The sequence below is a fragment of the Mizuhopecten yessoensis genome, unplaced genomic scaffold (genome assembly GCF_002113885.1).
Source record: "Mizuhopecten yessoensis strain PY_sf001 unplaced genomic scaffold, ASM211388v2 scaffold523, whole genome shotgun sequence".
Classification (NCBI taxonomy): domain Eukaryota; kingdom Metazoa; phylum Mollusca; class Bivalvia; order Pectinida; family Pectinidae; genus Mizuhopecten; species Mizuhopecten yessoensis.
The window spans coordinates 1,011,477-1,037,879 of NW_018403589.1; the positions used below are offsets into that span (position 1 = coordinate 1,011,477).

Consider the following 26,403-nt stretch of genomic DNA (forward strand, 5'->3'; position numbering starts at 1 on the left):
TGGAAAGCTTAATATGATCGTTTACATAAAAACCTAGCACTGACTTACATGTTGCTGTAATATACGAATTTATTATAATATCAATTTGGGGCAGGTCTGTCCCATGCAACACATCAAAAGACGTATAATTGGCGGAACTCTGACGTTGCATGTTTTATGACGTCATGATTATCCGATTCCGATGTGGGCCGTACCTGCCCCAGAATATCTGTCCAAAAGTGCCCCAAAGGCGGGGCACGTTCGGCCATCCAATCGTCCGGCAGAAAAAAAAGAGTTTTATAACTCTTAAAATACGAAAATCACGAAAGACTTCGAAATTCTCTTCCGAATGGTGTAAAAATGGCCCAAACTCGCCCGATCTTCCCTACAACATTCAACAGAACAAGTTGAGCAACATTGACTAACAGAGCCAACAGAAGAATTCGCTTATACTTTCAGTTTTGACGTCACTTACATTCACTCATTTTGAGGCCGCGTTCGTTTGAACTTTTCGGCAATAAAAGATATGTAATACAAAACAAAAAAGTCTCATATTTCCAAGAAGGCTTGCCACCAATTATAATATTTTTTGTGTTTAATGGGGTTTTTCAAGAAATATTCATTACATGTTTGATTTACATTTTGCCATGCTCCATATGCTTTGCTGTATTAATATATAGAAACAAGCGCCCTCAATCAAGTCTCTGCTCAAGTCAAATACTATTTTCTATCCCTCCAGGCCCAATGAATGAATTGACAAACGGACGGGCGGACGGACGGACGGACGGACGGACAATTGAATGAAAGAAATCGAAAATCTGTGATTCGATTTGACCGGTGGCATATAAACCTAGCGAATCCAAGTAATTTCACGTTCTCAAAGAGAGAACCGGGGTAATGACAACAAAAAACATAGGAAATTAATGCGCATGCCAAACAGGAAAAGGGCTTCGTAGGCTTCGTATTAGTTGTTCAACTTGTGCCCAATCCCATTGCTAATTAAAATCGGGAATACAATATGTCTAAATAAAATCATGACAAACATGCTATATTCATATCACCACGGACTTAGATCTAATCTAATTCCGTGATATCACTTAGGAATACGATCCCGATGGCAACCTCAAAACTTGTCCAGTCTTGAATTTCTTTTTTCTTTTCCCAACCTACTGCTTTTTAATCGACGATAACTCCCTGTAAGCATGTATGTAAAATCGATTTTATTTGTACATAAACAAGAGAATTAGACAGTTAAAAAATGTAATTTTAATAAATATCCTTTTTTTTTCAAATGTGAAAAGTATATACGATTTTTGATTGTATTTGGTTTCTAATTTACAAGTTATCTATTAATTGCAACTATAAGCGAGGAAGGCCCATTCACTTATTGAATAATAATTGTCTCGGCCGCACGTTACCAGGTAGGGGCACCTGGTTACGGACCTAATTTTACACACATCAACTTGTTCTTTGGTCTTATAGACGCTTAAATCGCAGGCGTTGTGACGTTAAGCATTCTACCTGGAAGATGAAGGATGGAAAATCCAGGAAATGTACACAAAAAACTGCCGAAAACGTGCTTCTAAAATGAACGCGTTATTGCTGTTGATGACTAGAGAACGGCATGGTCAACATAGACAACATAATGCTTCCTGTAAAATTCTTCGATCTCTAATTTGTGGCGTAAGTGACAGCGGGTGATCAGGTGTTTTTTTTATATATAATTTAACTGATAAACGTGGTGACAGTTACATATACCCGATGTCTTCAACTAAAGGTGTCAGAATGTCACCTCATGTTTAAAATTTAAATTGATTTATTCTGTTTTAATGACAGCCTTTATGACAGGTACCTGTGCCATGGACGGCTTATGATAAACAGCGCAATCAGCCCACTTTTGCTTAGTCTGCTAAACTGGTCATAATGTCAGACTCACTCATTTTGTTGTAGTCCACTCCAAAATTCTGATCGCACTCCTGCTTAGCAGAATAGATTATGCCTATTTGGGAACAGGGGTAGGGATTAATGCAGGAATAGAAAGTTTGTACCCTTTTTCTGAAATAGGGGGAAATATGCGCTGTAATTGCATGACCCATTCCAGTGAGGACTGCAGGCCCGATCCAAGGGGAGAGTACAAGAGGGAGGCATGGATTTAAGATCTTTAATTTTGTTCCTCGCTTTAAATTATGTATTATAAAATATCAGCAGTGACAATTACAATCAACACAGGGAAAAGGAAATAAATCACTCAGTTGTGGAACTGATGGAAGATTAAAAAAAATGGAACCAAGACAGATATTCATGTGGTAGTATTTTAGTTACAAGTGGGTGAATTTTTAACTGGAATAGGGGAAAATAAAGCTGAAATAGGGGAAAATAATGCCAAAATTGGAGAGGTGAACTGGTCCATATTTGGCCATAAAAAAGGGCCTGTTTATATCCTTGAGAGGTCATTATTTTTTCAATGCCTCCACCAGGAGTGGAACCTGGGACCTCTTGCTAACTAGCTCTACCAAACTTTTGAGTCGGCTGGAAGCAGCTAGTATTTTACCAGGGTGACACAAGTTTACAGATATTAAGCGATTTGATGATCATGTGGTACATGAAGGAGGCATGTATGCTTCTGGTATGAACGTAAATCAGTGAGTACGCCAACTTCATCGTAGTGTAAGGTAGCAGAGTACAGTAGCGTACGGTGGCCATGGGTGATATTTTTATACAATGAATAACCCTTGTAATATAACATGTATCAAAATTTTAAAGAAAATCAGCACTAAAATTGGCATATACATGATGAAGTGGACTATGTGGGCTTCATAATTTTTCAAAAAAAAAATCGAATTTGGTTTGAGACTACAATTTTGGGCATTTACAAATCTGTGTCTACACAACAAAAGCTAGCTTTTCATGTAGTCTACTTTTGTACTCAGCACATGTGTAAATATTGTGAAAAATCCACCGGAATGACCTATGCTAAAACGTGAGTATTTCTGTTACCGAGTAGGCGATATTTAATTTCAGACAGGTTTTAAGAAAAACAATTCTACTTGCGAGGGGGACTATTTTGGGTTAAAAACCATGATTTTTTGCATATTTTGGTGATTTTTGATGTGGTAACCATGGTTTTCAGAAGTCCCAAATCAGGGGAAATCACTTTTTGAAAAAAAAAATGTTCTTCTAAAAAACACCTTTTCAAAATGTAGTTTATAAATATATATATATATATGTAGACTAGGTGTGTTGTGCAGGATGAATCCGCTATCCATGTTTATCCGAGACATGCCCTTTATTTTTAGGGTCAAGCCATTTCTACTGTACTCTGCCACCTAAGATTGGTAAAGTTAGGTGGAAACTGCTCCTAAATCATGTATATAAGGGATATCTACTGACTCGTATAAGTACCTGCTTGTCTGATATGCAGTCCATCCATGTAGTGTTTAGTCTTTAGTATCATAATGGTATAATTCATAACTGCTCCCTACGAGTACTTGCATGTTGGTATGCTCCCTAAGCATGTACAGTTGTCTGGTGAATAAACAAGCGGACACTGAGTAATGACTTTAATGTGTTTCAATCATCAAGTCTCAGTGGGAACTCAATAGTTGGGAACCAGTGTTTTTGCATATTGTTGCAACTGCGGTCAGACTTTAATTGTTAACTGGTAATGATATGCTGACAGACAGACACAGTGTATACTATTCACGTAATTACACTTTTTACTAGTTGCTCATATCCTTCAATGTTTCAGGGTAATTATTCCTACAAAAAAGTTTGGCAGAAGAATTCAGACAAAAGGATTGCATGTGAAGGGTAATGTTTTGAATATTTGCGAAATTTCAGATTTTATCTTTATCAATAATAAGGAATTTTCATTTATTTTACAAATGTTTTGTTTTCATTTTTGTCAATAAAGTCGTTGCGACTTTATTGACAAAAATAAATTCCCAGTGTAACTTTACAAACTTTTAGTCATTAACTGGTAAGGAATCAACTTTTCAACATCTGATAAAATTGTTAAATACTATATTTTTATTTGCAGAAACCAACATATTACAAAATACCTTTTATTATTTTCAGAGGCAAAATATACTTCGATAACTTTCGGATTTGGTATGGAGGGTAAGTTAAATAATGTGACCATTGATACATTTAACAAAAAGCTGATCTCCTTATAATCAAATTACTGAACAGATGATATTTCCTGTTTCTACTTTATTTATGCCAAATTATAGCACTGTGTCTTTTTTTGCTGGAAATTCTTAAAAAAAATATTGGAAGTTTGATTTGAATACTGGATGTATAATTTTATAACTGTTTGAATACAAATGAGCCTTGATAAATGATCCACATCTGTTCCTATCAAAATGCTGTGTTAATAGGACCCTTGAATATAAATAGAAAAAGTCCATTTAAAGTTTTAAACACAGACTGGAATGACAAGATTAGTCAGTGGTAACTGGATTAAAAGCCTGGACAGTAAACATCTAGATTTACTTTAAATATGGAATTTCTTAGAATATAATTAATCATGATAAATGATTCTGTATATATTTTTGTGGCTGTATTGTTTTATTAAAGTAGCTCATCTGACATAAAAGGTCAAGTTTACCTATACACTGGCACAGCATCTTTTTCTATGGATAATTGATCATCCAGGGGCCAAGAATTCATTCAGTGTTGTATAAATGAATGATATAGTCCCCATTGTTTTAACCCTTTCACCCTATGTAACTTAAGTAGATTGTACCATGCATAGATCTGGATGAGTCCATTTTGGTCTACAGTGGTGAAAGGGTTAAACACATTTAAGCATAAATCTATTTTCTATATTAAATTTTGTGAGGATTGAAGTTTGATAAGGGGAGATAGTGTGATAAACTCCCACAGTGCCATCACACTCTGTCACATATACTTTTTGGTGTACTTTCATTTTTACAAACATTTCGTTCTTACTTGTAGGTATAATTTAAAGAATGAACCACAGTGTTTACAAGTAAATCAACCTCGTGGCCCTAACAGAAAGATAGAGGATGCTCTCGTAGCCTGCATTCATTCGGTAAAAACAACATTTAAAATTACAATTGAAAACTATTTTTAGAAATACCGAGTTTTCTGTTAGCTACATGAGGATATGTACATGGGATTGAACGTACTTTTCAAATGAGGTGTTGTTAAAGTTTTGAAAATTGATTTACAGAGGAATTTATCGAACCTGGGATGGCCTGGATAGCAGTTGAAATAGCTCATTCCTTCCTCAAGATAAATCTTACAAATCTAAACAGTCTACCTTTTATATTAATGTAAGCATTACCGATTTTTCTATAATTGTTGGTACAGCTTAAAAATTCTCCAGTAAGACAGCAGTCACATGGGGTCTAAAACTGTATTTAATAATGTTATATAGTGTGAGTCAAATAAGTCGTACAGTATTAGTCAAGTCAAAAGTTGCATCACCTATGTGTGTCGGTGACTCCCTCAAAAGTTTTCAATTACAACCATGTCTCCAGAGGACATAGAGGATAAAGATTTCTCACATATCCTCTTAAATGATCAAAGCTTTTGAACTTTGAATGATGAAGTTATTGAAATTATTAAAAAAGTCAAAATGATAATTAATAATAGGATCATACACTGTACCTATAACCCTGTCATATATAAAATGTTGTAGCTGCACAAAAACAATGCTATTTGACACTACAAATACTTGCGTGTTGAAGGTTGTAATTATTATTCAATTGATGTAAGTTTTTGTTGACAGGAGTGCCTTCCCTTGTCCAATGACGGTCACAAATCTAGCTTGTTTTGTTTGGAGAAAAAGTGGTTGTTACGCTTTGTTTTGGAGAAAAAGCGAGTGTTACCTATAGAATCTGTCTTTCTCTCTCCAACTCACAAATTCAGGTGAGCTTTAATTTAATCTAACATAACACATCATCTTTTTTGCAGTTACTGCAAACTCAATGACTCTTAATATACATTCCACTTATTATCACATCAACTCATATTTTACTCAATCACTTACAATATAATACCATCAAATATATCTGGTATCTAATAATAATATTTAAAACAAAAATGGCATAATCAAGAAAATATGTCCACGGTTACAATGGTATCATCATTCATGTCTTACTTTATAAAATACAAAGAAATATTCTTGAAAATAATATACCTGTAACATTTTTTTTATTTTTTTTTACTGAAGTCTTGTCTTTTTATCGTTCATTTTGTCAGTGATATTTCATGGAATGAACCACAGACCTCCCTTGTCTTGCGCACAACACACAACTCACGACCTTATCAACATGTCAGACAGGTGAGAAATATTAACCTGGTTATAGGGCTGTCACAATGTATAAGAAACAGGTATATTGCAATACACAGTCATATTGTATCATATTGCAATATTTTTCAAAAGCTTATTTTTATGTATCTGCTTGGTGTTTAAACTTTGCAAATTATTACACATTCTTAGTAGTGGCAATCAATATCAAAAATATTAAATGTGTGTGATCCATATTATATAGTTTGATAACATTCAATTTCTTTTTATGAACACCTTTTTCTTATGACAATATAGATTTTCTCCCATAATCACCATTTTCTGTAAGTAATGCCGATTGTTGTTATTATGAAATCACAAAGAAGATTGTGAAATTCCAACCAGTAGAAAAATATTACATATAGACATGATTATTTGCATAGAGGTGTTTTTAAATACATATTGTATTTAAATGGAATAAAATGTGATGTCTTTGTTTGGATTTTGAATTCCCATGAACTATGCAATAAGCAATTGAAAAGGAGAAATGTTCATCTTGAAATGAATACATATATTGATCTGTTAAAACAAGATAATAGTAAATACCTGAAGATACACCTGGTCTTTATATTATAGGCAGGTGCTCCTGTGCCCATAGTGATGCTACTGGCTGTCTTTGAGGTGTGCCCACTGAAATTTGTAGGCATGCTTAAGATAACAGAGGAAGTACGTATCAACAGGATATGCTACCAGGGTAAAATATTTAATATTTGAAACATTAATTATTGGTCGGGTGTTTTTCTATTTTGTATAAAGATGGTACTATTATCATTTTCTTCCCTGCCCTTTTAAACAATCAATGGGAAAATCAGGTTCACTATAAAATGATTGCCTCTATAATGTTATAAAAACGGAATCTCTAGAATTTTTTTCTAAATCTTTTATCCTCAAATATTACTTCATAACTGGAAAAAACAACAACCTGATAAACCTTGAATACAAATGTAATTCCTTTCTAAGCTTTGTGTACATACATGTATCACCTGGTTCTGGATAATTATGGCAGTAATAAAGTAAAGGGGAAGTGAAATGGAGTTGTCATTGAATTTCACGATCAATTAATGTATTTGCTTTATTGATGTTCTCTTTTGTGGTCCTGTTTGGACGGTTGGTGTAGGTTTTCGGTAAGGACGTGGTACACGCAGTGATATCCCAGGGTCTCCTCATCACCATGCATCATTCAGGATGGGTCAGGATGTACAGCTTTGATCGGATTGTAGAAAAGGTAATACGAATGTCCATCAGTAAAAATAACAGATGTCCCAAGTATCACAATAGCCAGTGTGTGACAATTAGGAGGTTACAACCTATGTTGTCTAGTGTCATATATTTGGCATAACTCTCTTTCTCCACATTTTTATTCAGGAACATAATTTATTAAACAATAAGTGAATATTACTGACATGGCTGGAGGAAATTTATCTGTAGCTGGGTCGATATAGCTCTGGTCTATTAATCTGTAGTCCCAGGTTCGACACCTTACAGAGGCAGATGGAAAAATTGACATTGGTTTCATGTATATATGTGTTTTGAAAACCTTTTATTTCTAACAGTATCGCAGGTTTGAAGCGAAACTGTTTGAGGAGTTCGATACAGAAGGAAACATTTGTGGGGAGATGCCCTGTGGACTGCCATGTAATATACAGATCACAGGTAAGTCTGCCATGCAATATACAAATCACAGGTAAGTCTGCCATGCAATATACAAATCACAGGTAAGTCTGTCATGTAATATACAGATTACAGGTAGGTCTGCCTTGTAATATACAGATCACAGGTAAGTCTGCCATGTAAATATACAGATCACATGTAAGTCTGCCATGTAATATACAGATCACTGGTAACATACACACCCTATTCCGTCTTTGCGTATTGCAGAGTTATCTTCTCTTGTGAGCAGGTATTGATTGTTACGTCATTGGTTTGTGTGAGAAAATTACGTCGTTTTCTCAAAAATTAATGACGTAACAATCAATACCTGCTCACAAGAGAAGATAACTCTGCAATACGAAAAGACGGAATACATAATTTGTTGACAATTTCAAATCATTATGATTAATGGAGCAGGAGCAGAAAAATGCATGACCAGACGGGGATTCCAACCCAGGACCCTCTGAACTCTAGACAGACACTCTTACCAATTGAGCTACCTGGTTAACGGCAATTGACCCAGTCCAGTTCCACTACATTACTCTTCCTTTGCTATGTCGTCACCCCCAAGACTTCACTATTTACAACCCAGGTTCAGGTATCCCCTTGCTAACCATTCACCCAGTACTTCAAACAAGGGTTGATCACAGGCACCAAATGTAATAAGAGTGGAAAATGCACACCCACACACTTTTGGTTCACACACTTTTGTTCCTGTACCCTCAAAAAGTAAAAATTACAATATCATTACAATTAGCACATAGAATAGGGGCTTAAATATTTTTTTCTCTATTATTTTGTCATTGTCATAGTGAGTTCTGTATTTGTTATCTGACGGATATGACTATCAAATGTGGACTACTGTTTCAGAGTGTCCCCCTGTTCTGTTTGAGGTGCGATGTGCCCAGCACATTGTAGATGTCGGTGGATTTCCCTGGCACTACCTTACCTCTCCCCACAGTACCAGTCAGAGCTGTTTCCATGTCCGTAATCTCACCACTGGTCAGTTGGTCAGTATCTATGCTGTACAATTTTAGTTAAGTCAGTAAGTGAAGCTGGTAAAGTTTGATTTAAAGGGACATTTACTGTATACCGGGAATCTTCGCCCAATCAAATATCTGTCCTTTACTGGTAAATATACTTCTGTTTAGTGTTTTAGCCATTCACATGTAATTACTATATAGGGTAAACTGTGTACTAATATTCGCTGTCATGATATATGCACCCTTATTGCTGAGGGCGAAAAAGGCGAAAATTAAAGTGCAGTGAAAAACAATATTACCGTAAATTGGCATATGTTTTTATGATGTTTTCTTGGTGATGCTTTTGGGTGTTGTTTCATTCTCAGATGTTAAATGGGGTGTTATTTTCTTTGGTTTTGGTTCAGAATTAATTGACAGACATTTTTGGGTTGTTGTCGCAAAAGAAACCTCGAAGTCTTTTTAAAAACAATGAATCAGTGTGTTCAGTCACCAATGAAATCTTTGCTTGTTACAAATCTACAGCAAGATTTTGTGGTAATTTACTGAACAAAATTCTTGGATAAACCATACAGTTAGCTGTATAGTAGTACAGGTATCTAGTGCTTGAATACAACTGTGAGTTGAAAAAACCTGTCACAATTATGGTGGTTTGACATTTCAGGCCCAAAATGGCACCTTAGCAATGGATGTAACTAACCTAGATACAGACAAGGCCAGTTTCTATGGCGATGACTCGGGGAGAATACTTTATGTTGGGGCCACAGACATCAGGTTTGTCTTATCTTTTGCTCAGGAAATATTGAAAAAAAACAACTTGGTGATATGATAACTGAATGAAGTAACACCAAAATATACCTTTTGAATGATAAAAGATGCTCAAAATATGCTCTTATGAATTACAGCTGTTGATGAATGCATAGATTAGAATATCATTGCTATAGCTAGCTGTTTGGTGCATGGCTCATTGGCCCGTTTTGAAAGTAGTACATTAAAAATAAAAAGAAAGGACGAAGCATTTATCCCTCGCTTTCACCAAAAAGGGGGTTATTAATTTGGGTTTGTCCGTCTGTCTGTCTGTCTGTCACGCTTCTTTTCTGTGCAATAACTGCAACAAATGTTAACCGATTTTCTTCAAACTTGGTACCAGGGTTAAATTCCTTAAGGGCTCGGCCAAGTTCGATGACCACTTTCAGCAGACTTTATTTGGCGGAGTTATGGCCCCTTGAATAACGAAAAACATCATTATCTGCCGTTTCCGTGCAATAACTGCAACAAATGATAACTGATTTTCTTCAAACTTGGTACCAGGGTTAAATACCTTTAGGGCTTGGCCAAGTTATATGACCACTTTCAGCAAACTTCATTTGGCGGAGTTATGGCCCCTGTTTCCGTGCAATAACTCTCGCAAATATTTTCCAATCGTCTTTAAACTTAGTAACAGGGTTCAACACATTAAGGGCTTATCCAAGTTTGACATTTGGCAGAGTTATGGCCCCGTCATTAACGAAAAATGTCATTATCTGCAGTTTCCGTTTTAATAACTCTAGCAAATATTACCCAAATTCCTTCATACTTGATAACAATGTTTGTGTTCCTCTTTCTTGGGCACTTTTTGGTTTTCGTGTCATAATTGCGGTAGATATTTTGCAGATATTATTTCAACCAAATTCCGCATGCACATCGGACTCATGCTTAGTTTGCCAACCGATGATATTTGTGCATATTTACGGATAATTCATGAGGTACATGTATAAGGCTTTTTTTTTTCAAGTTTCAAGCTATACATTATGTCTCAACCGCACGATAGTCACATGTTTAAACCTAATCTCAATGTTTACCTACAATATGTCCTGCAAGCAGGGGATATAAATTCCACGAATTTGCTTGTTTATAGACATGCATAAACTTTTCAAATTCTGAGACTTACTTTTAATGTTTGATTTTTGGTTAGAATTAGAATGAAGACATAAACTTTTGCTAACCAGCTGTCAATATTTTGTAATCAGATGTTCACTATGAGAAGTATGCCTTTTAATGAAATAGAACCTTCCTATGTAAGTTCAAATAATAATAAAAACATGCATTCTCATTCAATAATTAAAAAAAAAAAAATCAAATCATATCAATATTCCTATCTAATAATAAAGGGAATATTTTTTTCCATATTTTGTTTGATAACACTATATAATATTTTTTAATATCCAGACTTTTTAAATTTTCCGTTGACGACAAGGGATGCAAAGTTGATAAGGATTTCTCCGTTGACTTATCAAGGAATACAAAAGTGGTAAGATTTGATTATATAACTCTTCACTGTTGTAACATTGTGTTATGACATAGTTTGATTTCTGATGACGGAATTTTAGAGGTTCGTAATATTGTTCTCCTGCAGGTTATAGAGGTAGGAGCTCTTCAGGGTTGTTATCAGAATAGTCCCTTAACCCTTTCACCACTGTGGACCACAATTGACTCATCCAGATAAAGGTATGGTAGAGTCTACTGAAGTTACCTAGGGGTGAAAGGGTTAAAGCTATAGAGAACAATTACTCAGAAGGGAGGGTAGGCTATGACTGCTGAAGAGGACACTTACTTTAGAAATGATTTTACAAGATAAACAAACTATGTAAATCTTAACAAAATATCTCAACTGTAACTACATAGTTATATATGTCATCCCGTATTTCCTTTTTTAACCTAGAAATGTGTCTACCTGTTATATATTTTGCCTTGCCCATAAAATCTTAAGATTTAGTTTATTGACTTTCCTACTCCAGGAGGAAGCTATGTATACATCATCTGGTCGTAGCATCAGACGTAAAGTATCAACAACTGAACTCAGGGATACTTCAGAAATGGTAAGTTCTTAGTGTAACGTCTTGTTTAAACAGCAAATCAGTTATATTTTATATTTCCTTAAGATTTCTGGGAGCTTGTTATCACTGCTTTGTTTATCTCAAAATATCCATCAGACATCTTTGTCTGGAACATAAGTTTTGAGCTTCTGAACATTGTTAGATGAACTTTATTGTGTACCAGCCAATGACTAGACTCTTTTGTTGTGTGTCACACATTTGTCTATACATCTGAAGTTAAAGTCACTGCAAGTGGTCAAATTGAAACCCATTGCAATGTCTAGACTATAAAAGCTTGAAGAAAATTGCTTGAAAAAACTTCAAAATTTTATACATCAAGTTTATAGAAAATATGTGACGCAAAACAAATGCCGGTTCTCCAAGACACTTTTGACCACATGCATCAGCACAACATCATAAAAAATATGTTACTTTTCCGTTTTAAGCTGTATATATACAATATATTTGATAGTACTTAATAGATCTGGTATAATGTTCTGGTATTTTGAATCAGACGATACACAACGTGGATTACGAGGACGATTTGGACCTGCTGTATACCAGTGCTGTTTACCAAGACCCTGAGGGGACATACAACATGGTGAACCTCTACCATAACACCACTGGAGCCTTACTGCGGGCAGTACGTCTCGAGGAACCCTGGCAGGAGGTCAGCATCACAGGATGTACTTCTGTTAGTGCAGAGATGCTAATGTTATCCATTCATTTTCATCATTTCCCAATAATTTCATTGAAGATAAATATGAAATGAGATTTAACATGAGTATTAGACCTGTAAAATCCATCTACAAAATGTTCTTTCCTTAACCTTATAATTATACAGTACTAGCAAAATCAATCGATTAGCTTTAATACAGTAGAAAACAGAGTTATCTTTCTTGTTTTAGCTGCTTGTTTTTTTAATTCTAAGCTGATATTTCCTGGTTATAATTGTCTTTTCAGGTTTATGAGCACCGTGTCATTTTGGATTTAGATACCATTATAAAGGTAGTGAAACCGTCCCCAGGCCGTTTCTGTTGTATAGTGTACAGACTATGCTCCAACATAGAAGATCAGGAAACAAAACACAAATCTACCTCCAAACATCATAGACCTGTACGTAGGAGGAGGTCAAGGCGATGAGTCACTGTCCATCTAATAAAAGAGAGATAGTCCACCTCCAAACATCATAGACCTGTACGTAGGAGGCGGTCAAAGCGATGAGTCACTGTACATCTAATTAAAGAGAGATAGTCTACCTCCAACCATCATAGACCTGTACGTAGGAGGCGGTCAAAGCGATGAGTCACTGTACATCTAATAAAAGAGAGATAGTCTACCTCCAAACATCAGAGACCTGAACATAGGAGGAGGTCAAGGCGTTGAGTCACTTTATATCTAATAAAAGAGAGATAGTCTACCTCCAAACATCATAGACCTGTACGTAGGAGGAGGTCAAGGCGATGAGTCCCTGTACATCTAATAAAAGAGAGATAGTCTACCTCCCAACATCAAAGACCTGAACGTAGGAGGCGGTAAAGGCGATGAGTCACTGTACATCTAATAAAAGAGAGATAGTCTGCCTCCTAACATCAGAGGCCTGTACGTAGGAGGAGGTCAAGGCGTTGAGTCACTATACATCTAATAAAAGAGAGATAGTCTACCTCCAAACATCAAAGACCTGAACGTAGGAGGCGGTCAAGGCGATGATTCACTGTACATCTAATAAAAGAGAGATAGTCTACCTCCTAACATCAGAGACCTGTACGTAGGAGGAGGTCAAGGCGTTGAGTCACTATACATCTAATAAAAGAGAGATAGTCTACCTCCAAACATCAGATACCTGTACGTAGGAGGAGGTCAAGGCGATGAGGCACTGTACATCTAATTAAAGAGAGATAGTCTACCTCAAAACATCAGAGACCTGTACGTAGGAGGAGGTCATGGCGTTGAGTCACTATACATCTAATAAAAGAGAGATAGTCTACCTCCAAACATCAGATACCTGTACGTAGGAGGAGGTCAAGGCGATGAGTCACTGTACATCTAATAAAAAGAGATATAGTCTACCTCCAAACATCAGAGACCTGTACGTAGGAGGAGGTCAAGGCAATGAGTCACTACATAATTATCTAATATTAAAAGGGAGATAATCCTCCAAACACCAACGGACAGACTATTAGAGGACATACTTGCCAACACTCCCTATTGCTAAATGAATTAACATTGAGCACTTTCAACCAGTGAATTTTCTAAACTATCTTATTTTCTAAGATCTGATGAATTCATTGACAAGAACAGCTCAAAAGATGCTGTTTAAAAGTGTTATGTTTCCCCTAGGGCGTACATACACATATTTTATTCATGCTTTTAATTCTGAGCATGCATAATTATCCCCATGGAAATTTCAAAAAGTTGGCTAGGTTTCTTGTCAAGGTGATCTGTTGACAGGAAAAAGTCACCTTCAAACACCAGTGACGAGACCATAGCGGGACAAGTCTATCACATTTTTTACCTACTAATGACAGAAAGAAAAATATTGATTGTTGTATGTGTGTGTGGCTGGTCAGAAAACATTACCTTACTGTGCTTTATAAGTAAAAATGCAGGCTCTTCAATTCATAATCCTCAGACTTTCAAAAGGGAGGTAACTCACTACACACTGTCAGGTATGCAACATGATGTTGACAGGGAGATAACTCACTGCATTTCTCCACAATTTTTGCGAGTAGCTAACTGTTAACTTTGGAGACTTTTAAAAACCTTTTGACAACACTTATATGTTTATATACCATCTTTACATTGTTAAGTTTATACAATAAATTTTACACTTGTCATATGGCTTTTGTGGTTTTTTTGCATGCAAAGTTAAACCTTGGCATGGTCGCTATGATATCAAATTATTCATCTTTCAACAACTTCTTCTTCAGTACCATAGGTGTCATGAAACCTTCACCTATACTTGCTGAAATATCCATGACCTTGACCCTTATTCAGAGTCACTTGGATAACCTATTTTTCAAAAAAAATCAAGTATGTTAATATGTTACAGAAAGAGACATGCCAAGTGTTCTCCCAGTACTTGAAACAGGGGTTGGTCACATGCACCAATGTAACAGGAAAGGAAAGAGAAATGTATGCCTAGACCAGGATTCAAACCCCGGACCCTTCAAACTCTAGACAGACACTCTACTAATTGAGCTTCCTGGTTGCTGGTGATCAACCCAGTCCAGTTCCACTACACAGACATTGTTTAATGTAATGAAAACATTGAACAATTTCTTCTTCATGTTTAGATTGATGATATTTGAGCCATTTGCTTGCTGGGATGAATGGATATAATGATGTTTATATCAATTACCCAATCTGATTAAAACACAGATCTCATGCTACATTACATAATGACATTGGTGATAAATTAAAATCTGTATTTTAATCAGATTGTGAATTACCTTGTCCTAGGGATCAAACAGGGTTGATACATTGAACAGTTTGACATCATTGAAACTATCGAGTCAAAACTTGTAGTATTTGGCTTATTTTCCTATAAGGTGTTATATTAGTTAAAAGGATTAACGTCAGCTCACATATTTGTTAACAAAAACCTCCTAGAACAAGTCACTTCATGATGTGTTACACAGTTTGTAGGCCTCACATGTTTATTCAAAAGAAGTTATTTTAAAACAATTTTACTGCAATGACCTTGAAAGTGGGTTTAGGTCAGTCATTTTAACAAATTGGATAGCCCCTCTTTGTTATTCAGATGTCATTTAAAATCATTAATACATTTGACTCCTGTGACCATTGATGTAGTTCAAAGTCATTTATTTGACCCAGCACGCTATGTACAGGCCAAATATCACAAGCCGATTGATGCCTCAGATGGTTATTTAAGTCATTGAACATTTTAAGGCATGTGAACTTCAGTGAGCCAAGGTCACTTATCTAAACACATTTGATGACCCTTCACCAAGCTCTTAATTGTTACAGGCAAAATATTGTGAAGCTTTGCTTCTTTGTCAATCAGATGATGATGTTGAAAGGTTTAAAGACATTTGACCCCTGCAACCTAATGTCCTTGAATATGGGTAAAGGTCTTTCATTTGAACAATTTTGATAGCCCTTCCACCCCAGCATGCTACAGGCCAAATTTCATGACTCTTAGGCTTCTTGGTTATTTAGAAAAAAATGTTTTAATCATTTTAGACATTTAACCTCCTGTGAATTTGAACAGGGCCAATGTCATTTTTTGACAAACATGATATCCCTATCTTGTATTAATTGCCTTTTTGGTTAGATGAGTTAAAATTCTAAATTTTAATGTTGATTGTTTCATCTCTCAGCTGAAATTCACAATGGTTGTTTTACATCATTCTCTAGTAGCAGAAAGAGAAATCCAACAGCCAGACTGGTAATCGAACCGGGACCCTCCAAAGTCTAGATGAACGCTGTGTCAATTGAGCTACCTGGTCCTGGACGGTCGAGCCAGTCCAGTTCGGCTAGCATCATTGATTCTTACATAAGCTACATCCGAAACGAATAATTATATTGTCAAACAAATATTTTGAAGACTTTTACGGTATGGATTATTTGTATTAATTAACTTTATAAACGACAGAGCAATTACAGATGTAGTTAGTTACCCTTTTTTAAACAACCACTCTTTCTCAAAAAATAATTGATATGCGAAAATAATTTAGAATATCCGGATAATTTCTACCAATTTCGGTTCTAGTTTTACAATTCATGGGGTACTTCCGGTGTATATCTCCACAGACGCACATGCATGCAGTTGTCAGTTGTTTACCTGTTTACTGTTAATTACAGGTAATGTACGTCGTATTATCAACTTCTATGGTTAACACGTCACTTCATTCCATGTATATCGTGCCAATAATCCTACTCATAAACCGGTATTAGTCTTAATACGCTTCTCTGTCAATGACTGCTTCAGTAAACAGGAACTCAGACTATACTGTAGATCGAAACACAGGCACCTGCATTTAATATGTAATTATATAAAATATTAGTAGGGTAGGGAAGAGTCCGAAGACCATTTCATATTTTCACATATTTACATACTAGATGCAGATAATACCAGATTTAGACATGTTGAGTGTTGACACCACTTTTGCTGGTACTACCTATATAACACCCCAACTCGCCCTATAACCAGTCAACCCAGGGTCGATGGGTTCAGGGTAATTACTTGCTTGATATTTCCAAAAGGGAACAAGTACTATAAAATTCTATTTAACACAGTTTATTTTAGAAAACATATATATTCACAACATTTAACACAGAATAATAGGCCTATTAAATTATACCTACATGAATCTAACCTTAACAAAACTAACCCCCCAGCTTCCCATCCTAACCCTACATCTAAATTATTCCTAAGTCCCTAAAAATATACCTACTGCAGAGATGAACCCAAGGAAGTTCACCCAGCGCTCTGCGTCCACATAAGACGAACACCCCAACTTATACACTCAAAGTTAACAATACGAAACGATGGACCAATCACAACAGAGGATTTACTAGCTGCGATAACGTAGCTTTCTGACGACGAGAGATTTTTTTTAAATATTGCGTCGGCCGGGTATTAATATTAGTACTAAGGATTTACAAGTAAACAGACTAGATACAGACGAGAAAGCAAAAAGAACCCGGAGAAATAACATTGACCACAGACAGGACACGTGTGCAGAACAGCATAACAAAGGTCAGGTAACACAGGTACACTGAGTACAGACACAACATTAACCTAATACACAGAACAAATCAAGCACACCAATGCTTATTTTGCATTGTCAGCTTGAGCTAGCCGTCATAAAACATACATCAATAAATGCCCACTGCTACATATGTCTGGAAACTGGCTAACCTGACTTAGTGACATTATAGCTAATATTAATTGCTGGGAACTATGGGAAAGAAGATAATTCTTCTACTGTAAAAGATGTGCATTGATTAGGCTGCCTTACAAGCATCAGCTGTAGAGAAATTTTCTTTAGCTCAGTGGTAGAGCATGGGGCTGGAGAGCCAAAGGTTGCTGGTTCAAGCCCAAGCGACAGCACTGTCACATAGTTCACATAGTTGTAGACGCCAATGGTAAACCTTGCAGCTTCTTAGGGCGCATTTTGAGATAGTTAAAAACTTTTGATTGTATTTACACTTCCGGTGCGCTTAAATAATAGGTATAATCAGGTGTGCAGATAGAGCTTAGCTTCAAATTTGAACTGATGGTTTTTATACGCCCGTCAAATTTGACTGGAGTATTATGGTATGGATTTGGCCGGCCGGACGGCGTAAACATTTGTTTTTCCGGCAATCTCCTCCTACATTTTTCAACCGATCTCTTTGAAACTTGGTATACATTATGATCATGATATGAAGTTGTGTCTCCCTTAAAAGAATTTTGATTCAACAATTTTTGCAAAAGTTATTGCCCTTTGTTCATTTCATGATTTTTTGTCCGGAGATTTTCTCCTACAATTTTTATAGCATGTCAGCTAACCACTCTTAGAATGATGCAGATCTTATTTCAATGTAAGAAAGTACATAACACTATATGGCATTTGACGGGCATATATTGTTCCGCCCTGAAGTACTCTTGTTCCAAAACTTGTTGAGTCTGTTCTTAAAAGAGTTTGGATTTGGAGAGTTAACCTTGTCTGGCAAAGTATTCCAGATATGTACCCCTCTGTTACCGTAGTTACTGTAGACAAGTTTACGCGTCCACTGTTTGAATAATTTCCTTGTGTTGTCTCTTGTTATGTTTGTGGGTGCCTTTTTGAACATATTTTCATATTCCACTATATCTATTCCTTCCAAAATTTTGAAGAGTTTGATGAGTCGGTCACGTCGGCTCTATCACGCTGGCACTCCAAAGTCGGTAATCCTAGTTTGCAGAGTCTTTCTGGATAAGCTAGATAAGCTATAATCTTTATCACTATTTCTCGTCCTACTACACTACTAAGATGTGATGACAAATGTTATTGTAAAAGATTTTGAAATTTTATGATATTATTCAGGGCTTTGTTACTCCTAAATATCTCTCGATCTGGATGCGCCTGTCTGATAGAAGCCAATCGGAATACCTGTCTAAGGCTGATTGAAATTTGAAACCCAAGAACTTATGTATGGAATGGATGTCCACAATATGCAGTATTTCTAGATATCAGTCTGGAATTCCACCCTCCATATCCATAAAAGTTTACTGACTCACAGGCATTACTCAATCACCACAATGTCACCTTTAATGGAACACATAGGCATGTGACAAGGCACTATCTAAGGAACATTAATAACATGAACATTCTATTGATATTATAATCTATTGTGAAAGCTTCAATCGCTTCACGAATGTATTGTTATATGTTAAGGTGTGCGGTTACATGTATATTGACATCAATTGCCTCATCGTTGACAGAGCCTTGATGTTGAAGCCATACAAGTTGTGATGTTGTCATCCGGTTCTTTACTCAGCCTTGACTGGCATAAGACCAGGGAAGGCCAAGAAGTTCTGGCATCTGTGCTACAGAGAAATCTCACTAAACTAAAGAGGTTTGGTAAGAAAATTAAAGTACATTTATTCAGTTTTATTTTCATTGTCTAAAACTGTCACATACAGATTAAAGTATTACTTATGATGGGATTAAAACCCAGGAAGAAAACTTTAGATGGATGTTCTAGCCAATTGAGCTACCAGGTTGTCTGCAATCATCCCAGTCAAGTTCCTAAATGAAATGCCATTGAAAAAATGTAGCGAAATCCATTTAAACACCATTTTCTTTCTCAGGGGTACCATATGGGTACAACAATGTGTATACTGTGTTGCTTTGTATGCTATGAGTCACCATTTATTTTCCATTTAAACACATTTTCTCTCTCTGTCAGGACCAGTAAAATTCTATCTAAATGGTGCTGTTTTTAAAGAAAATGGTATATACATGATAAAATTATTCTGGCGAAGGGGGAAAGTTTCAATGGGCAAAAAATTCCCTATACAAAGTTGTTGACAAAGTTAATTAAAAAGGAGGTCACTATAGTGGAGACCAAAAATGATTTCAAATGAAATGGACACTCATTAAAAAAATAAATAAATGGATATAATTCCTGATTTGTTGAACTTTTTAGGTTTGTTGGAAAGACCGATGGTACCCTTGCACATATCTGTCAGTGATGTCCGTTACAAAGTCTTCCTCCTTGGCAAAAGTGGGGTCGGTAAAACCAGCACGATAGCTAAACATTCAGGCTGCCAGATCCCAACAGTTCACAGTGAAACACAAGGTAAACAGCATCAGTTTTAGGGCTTTAACTCTCTACTGGAAAATTGTCAGTGCCCTGATAAATACAAAATGTATTCACATTTCACTGGTGAAATCCATATTTACCTGCAGTGTTAATTTCACCAGTAACAAATGTCGGATAACGTTGGGCCATTGGCCTTAACATTTAAAGCTCTGTATATCAACAATATTTAATTTGTTCATATTTTTTTTAATGTAAATGATGAAGAAAACAGACCCTTGTAAAATCACTGATCACATATTCATATTTCCAAATCCTGGTCACGTCACGGCACCATTTGGAACAGGAAAGAAAGAAGTGTGCTTCCGCCAGGTATCGAGCCCTTACTACTGAGCTAAAGGGAAGTTCTCTCTTGCGTGGAGCTGGAAGGAGACCATTAACATCCACCATTATTATTTCTTTACTCATGAGTTTTTATCTGTTTCCAGGTATTCAAACAACGACAGTATTTTGGCCAGTGAAAAATTTACAACTTAACAAGGCCTTCATGTTTCAAATACAGTTCTGGGACACAGGAGATAATTCAACAAAGAAATATGATCATATAATGCCAGTAAGTTTAAAATAATTTTGTTTGAAACAACACTTTTTCTCAGAGTTATAAGTGCTATGTAATCAAATGTCAAGGTCACATGTTATACAAATTATTGATTGTTTTGTTATGAAGAACACACAAATGAACTGTATGTTTTTACAAATTTATATGTTTGACTATATGCGTTTTACAAACCTGCTTATACACTGTGTGTTAACGACACCGAATATTGCTACCAGGCTGGCGGTGATCACACACGGTGTGTTACCGACACCGGATATTGCTACCAGGCTGGCGGTGATCACACACGGTGTGTTACCGACACCGGATATTGCTACTAGGCTGGCGATCACAAACGGTGGCCAGCAGTTGAAGGCGAGTTTTTTCTATATTTTCCTTACTTCAGAGGCTGTCATGTGCTTGAGGCTTTTTGGATCAATACCTTCCATTTTCAGCATTTACTTAAACCATAGAAAATGTTCCTATATGGGTCAATATATATACATGTATATCTTCCAGACTTACAAACACGTCGTCTGGTATCGTTGCAAACTTAAGAATAACTATCATGTGTCTGAATTAACATTTGTAGTACTTCCCTTCACATATTTTACTGCCTATAACTAAATAAAGATGTATCTACATTACACACATGCAAATTGCAAGTCCCCGTACAATGCTATGAAATTATTGTCAGCATATTTCTCATTATTTATGAGTTCGAAAATACGATAAATGTATGTAATGCATATACATATTAATTAGTTATAGGTATTGAAACACCACAAATATTCATTCAGACATGTGGTAAGTATCACTCATGAATTTTCGCCGAATCCAGGCAGCGTGTTTGCAAGTCTAAAAGAAATATTGACCGCTATAGGAATGTTCCCTGTGGTTAATTATAAACCCCTGTTGAAAATGTTAGGAATTGATCCAGAAAGCCCCAAGAACATACAAGCCTCTTAAGTAAGGAAAATATATAAAAAAAGAAACACTCACCTGCAACAGAAGCCCACCGTGTGTGATCACCGCCTGCCTGGTAGCTATATCCGGTGTCGTTAACACACCGCCAGTGTTATATTTCATATCTTATAAGTATAAGCATGATGATGTTTTTTTCTCCACAGGCTTGCCTGGACAAGGCTGATGCCATCATATTCCTGTTTTCCTTCGTAGACAAGAGTAGTTTTGAGGATATACCCCATCAGCTGACACGGATCAGTACTCCCAAAGATAACACCACCAAACTGCTGATTGGGACAAAGTATCCTTTTAGTATTTAACAAGCATACTGAGTATTGCTAAAGCAATACATGTCACCTGCCGGCATTAATCTCACACTTGTTATCTTAAAAGTGGACTAAAATACAACTGCAGGCAGAATATACAGTGTTTGATTCATAAGAACCTATTAAAAGATTTAAACGTGACCTTGAATGTCGAACAAGGACATTAGGTTCAATCAAGTTTATAGTCTTCCAACCCAGCATGCTTCTAGCATAATATCATTACCCTGGACCTTTTGGTTATACAGAACAAATCATTTAAAGATTAAATATCATCACTCTTGGCCTTTTGCTTATTAAGAAGAAATCATTCAAAGGTTTTAAACATAAATGACCCCTGTGACCTTGAATATAAGTCAAGGTCATTTATTTGAACAAACTTGGTAGCCCATCATCCCATCATGTTAGTGGCCAAATAACATCACCCTAGCCATCTCGGTTATTCAGAAGAAGTTGTTTTAAAGGTTTTAAACATATTTGACCCCTGTGAACTTGAATATGAGTCCAGGTAATTTATTTGAACAACTTGGCCAAATATCATCATCCTAGGCCTCTCGGTTATTCAGAAGAAGTTGTTTAAAGGTTTTTAAACATATTTGACCCCCGTGACCTTGAATATAGGTCAAGATCATTTATTTGAACAACTTTGGTAGCCCTTCATCCCAGCATGTTACTGGCGAACTATCATCACCCTAGGCCTCTTGGTTATTCAGAAGAAATTGTTTAAAGGTTTTAAACATATTTGACCCCTGTGACCTTGAAAATAAGTCAAGGTCATTTATTTGAACAAACACGGTAGCCGTTCATCCCAGCATGTTAGTGGCCAAATAACATCACCCTAGCCATGTCTGTTATTCAGAAGTTGTTTAAAGGTTTTAAACATATTTGGCCCCTGTGACCTTGAATATAAGTCAAGGTCAGTTATTTGAACAAACTTGGTAGCCCTTCATCCCAGCATGTTACTGGCCAAATATCATCACCAAAAGCCTCTCGGTTATTCAGAAGAAGTTGTTTAAAGGTATAAACATATTTGACCCCTGTGACCTTGAATATAAGTCAAGGTCATTTATTTGAACAAACACGGTAGCCCTTCATCCCAGCATGTTAGTGGCCAAATAACATCACCCTAGCCATCTCTGTTATTCAGAAGTTGTTTAAAGGTTTTAAACATATTTGACCCCTGTGACCTTGAAAATTGATGAAGGTCATTTATTTGAACAAACTTGGTAGCCCTTCATCCCAGCATGCTTCTGGCCAAATATCATCACCCTAGGCCTTATTGGTTACTGAGAAAAAGTTGTTTAAAGTAAAAAGTTGACGCCGGACGGACGCCGCGCCATGCCATAAGCTCACTTGGCCCTTCGATCCCTTTGGTGTTAATTTGGGAAAATGAAAAGTATACAATTAGCTTGTAACTGATTTTAATGTAACAAGAGGCCCAGAGGACCTGTATCGCTCACCTGGATATCTAAGCAATCATGGCAAAATATTCTCCAAATGAGATCCGAGGACATATGCCAGACCCCAAGGATAATCTGTATTAGATTTTTCATGCCCAGCAATTTTATGTATGGTTATGGGGTTGGAATCTGAACTGTTTCCAAGCTGTGAATCGGAAACTAGGTCCCTGGGGTTATGGCCAGACCCCAGGATCAATTCTAACATCATGACTGCATTGTCTCTTTTTGCCCAGCATTTGTATAATTAGTTTTGGGATGGGGATCTTAACCATTTCGAAGTAATGACCCAGAGGTTAAGTATCCAAGGGTGGGGCAGTCCCCAAGGCCATCCTGGAAGCATATGTGCATTCATCTATTTATACTCAGCAATTGTATATATGGTTATAGGGTTGGGATCTCAACTGTTTCCAAGCTGTGACTAAGAAACTAGGTCCCTAGGGGTTCAGTCAGACCCAGAGTTTATTCTAATATCATGACTGCATTCGGCTCTTTATGCCCAGCAATTGTATATATAGTTTTGGGGTGGGGATCTCAAACGTTTTAAAGTTATGGCCCAGGGACTATGTCTCCAAGGGTGGGGCCAGACTCTATTCTTCTCTTTATATATACTCAGCAATTGTATATAACTCGAACTTGTCTGAGATATTATGGTCCTTTGTAATTGTGTGAAGTTTGATCAAAATCCCCCAAGGAATGAAGCAGCTAGAGCGCTGACAAGGATTTTCTAAAAGTATTAACAGTGACCTTGACCTTGACCCAACAACCCTAAACCTCGAACTTGTCCAATATATTATGGTCCTTTGTAATTGTATGAAGTTTGATCCAAATCCCTCAAGGAATAAAGCCACTAGAGCGCTGACAAGGATTTTCTAAAAATAGTAACGGTGACCTTGACCTGACAACCCTGAAACTCAAAATTGTCCAAGGTATTATGGTCCTTTGTATTTTCCTATATACAGTTATTGATCTCAACATAATAAGATAAGATCAGGTTTATAAATAAGAATTACATGTAATCCAGCTTGAAAATCATTTTAGTAAATATGTGGATGTAATAGCTTGATTTAGCTGTGTATCCAAGCAATGTTCAGTAGTGTGTTCAATGGTTAACAATGATGAACAATTTTTCAAAAGATATTTTGAATATATTTGATCATGTAAAATGACAAGATTCCCTTGAATCAACAGTAATATTCTTTGTTTAATGTTCTGAGGATGACCGCCCACATCTTTACTTTCCTTAACCAGTCCAGATTTGACCAGTTTGCTCACAGTGAGATTACACAGAGGGACATCAGAGACTTTGAACACAACTGGAAAATACCAATTTTGAAAACCAGAAATATTCCAGACGCAGAAAATCAGAACAGTTTTAATGATATTGCACAGAATCTCAACATAATTTGCGAACATTTGTGGCAGAGAGATCTGAAAATAGGAGGCAAAGGTCCCCCAGGTGATAATAAAATATCTTATTGCTAATCGGACTATTGTTTATCTTTATCACAAACAGTCATTGCCATATCCTTATTTGTGTAAGTATGATCAGGTATCGCTGTTACAGATTTTGGCAGTTATACATGGATCTTTAATTAAGGTTAAAAATCCATAGCAACCATCAGTTAGTGGTAAAGTTAACCTGCATGGTTGTTACAATCAGGGGAACATTTAGCTAATCAACAGGCACTAATGATTAGTAACATTTAATTTTACATCTAATCATGTTCGCCAATGTCATATCTAATTATGGAAATAGCGCTGTTTATAGTAATATTGTGTCATTTTCAGAAAAATACAGCAACAGAGAAATTTGATTAATTTGTCTGGGTTAGAGAATTTCTATTTTAACTTTTGCAAACTCTATAGAACTGGGAAGGTGTGGGAGTTTCTCTAACATAACCGACCTATATTTTGTGGTCCATTTGGTGAGCTGTGACTCCATGGTATTTGTTCACTAATATTATAAAGAACAAGTTTATTTCAGAGCTTTAATTTCAAATCACCCTGCGTTCGTGGTCTGTCCTTCCGTCCTTAAACAATTCTTGTTATCAGTATTTCTCAAGAAGTGCCAAAGGGATCTTTCTCAAATTTTATATGTAGGTTCCCCTTGGTCCCTAGCTGTGCAGTGCAACTTTCGAGACTTATCGGATAAACAACATGGCCGACAGGCAACTATCTTGGATTTTAATAGTGAAAGTTTGTTATCACTATTTCTTGAGAAGTACCAAAGGGATCTTTCTCAAATTTGATATGTAGGTTTCCCTTGGTCCCTAGCTGTGCAGTGCAACTTTCGAGACTGATCGGATAAACAACATGGGCGACAGGCAACCATCTTGGATTTTGATGGTGAAAGTTTGTTATCGCTATTTCTCGGAAAGTTCCATAGGGATCTTTCTCAAATTTGATATGTAGGTTCCCCTTGGTACTTAGCTGTGCAGGGCAACTTTTGAGACTGATCGGATAACGACATAGCCGACAGGCAGCCATCTTGGATTTTGATAGTGAAAGGTTGTTATCACTATTTCTTGGGAAGTACCAAAGGGATCTTTCTCAAATTTGATATGTAAGTTCCCCTTGTTCCCTTTTTGTGCAGCAGTGCCTGAAATGGATGGATGCCTGCTCGCCAATGGAGGTTAAAGTCTTGCTCGAGCGACCAAAAGTTGTCAAAAGTGAGGTAGTCACTGGCCCAACAAAATAGTTTGGGCGACTGTCAAAAAATTAATGAATAAAAGAAACTATAAAACCTTCCACACTAACTGGGGGGCAGTACATTTTTCTGTTGTCATTACTTCGATTTGAATCGAACTGTCCGTGATTTAGAAAATGTGATGATTTTTTTTCAAATTTTCTAAATACTGTCAGGGTGTCTTCTTTGAGGTGCGAGTTTTGTGTATTTCTTTTTTGGGAAGACCTGAATGCAGTCATGATATTAGAATTGACTTCAGCGTCTGCCCCACCCTTGCAGACTTAACCCCTGGGTCATAACTTTAAAAGGATTGAGATCCCCATCCCAAAACTAA

The 26,403-nt window shown here is 36.5% G+C and overlaps 2 protein-coding genes across 4 annotated transcripts; both read left to right on the forward strand.

The window, feature by feature from the left end:
* Positions 1-1,468: 1,468 nt before the first annotated feature.
* Positions 1,469-13,292, forward strand: LOC110450358 (DDB1- and CUL4-associated factor 17-like). Of its 2 annotated transcripts, none has more exons than XM_021497840.1 (15): positions 1,469-1,662; positions 3,728-3,789; positions 4,057-4,098; positions 4,939-5,035; positions 5,738-5,877; positions 6,211-6,292; positions 6,875-6,964; positions 7,416-7,523; positions 7,852-7,951; positions 8,819-8,958; positions 9,593-9,702; positions 11,137-11,218; positions 11,706-11,786; positions 12,298-12,477; positions 12,747-13,292. In XM_021497840.1, the coding sequence occupies exons 1-15, from the start codon at positions 1,531-1,533 to the stop codon at positions 12,924-12,926; spliced, it is 1,626 nt and encodes a 541-aa protein (XP_021353515.1). In that variant the 5' UTR covers positions 1,469-1,530; the 3' UTR covers positions 12,927-13,292. The 2 variants fall into 2 exon arrangements, with proteins under 2 accessions (XP_021353515.1, XP_021353521.1); XM_021497846.1 differs by having other exon boundaries at positions 12,298-12,453.
* Positions 13,293-16,504: 3,212 nt separating this feature from the next.
* Positions 16,505-24,883, forward strand: LOC110450028 (REM2- and Rab-like small GTPase 1). 2 transcript variants are annotated; one of them, XM_021497241.1, is made up of 6 exons: positions 16,505-16,610; positions 19,219-19,357; positions 19,926-20,078; positions 20,528-20,652; positions 21,765-21,901; positions 24,637-24,883. In XM_021497241.1, exons 2-6 carry the CDS (start codon positions 19,249-19,251, stop codon positions 24,863-24,865), a joined length of 753 nt encoding a protein of 250 aa, XP_021352916.1. In that variant the 5' UTR covers positions 16,505-16,610; positions 19,219-19,248; the 3' UTR covers positions 24,866-24,883. The 2 variants fall into 2 exon arrangements, with proteins under 2 accessions (XP_021352916.1, XP_021352925.1); XM_021497250.1 differs by having other exon boundaries at positions 16,518-16,615.
* Positions 24,884-26,403: the final 1,520 nt, after the last annotated feature.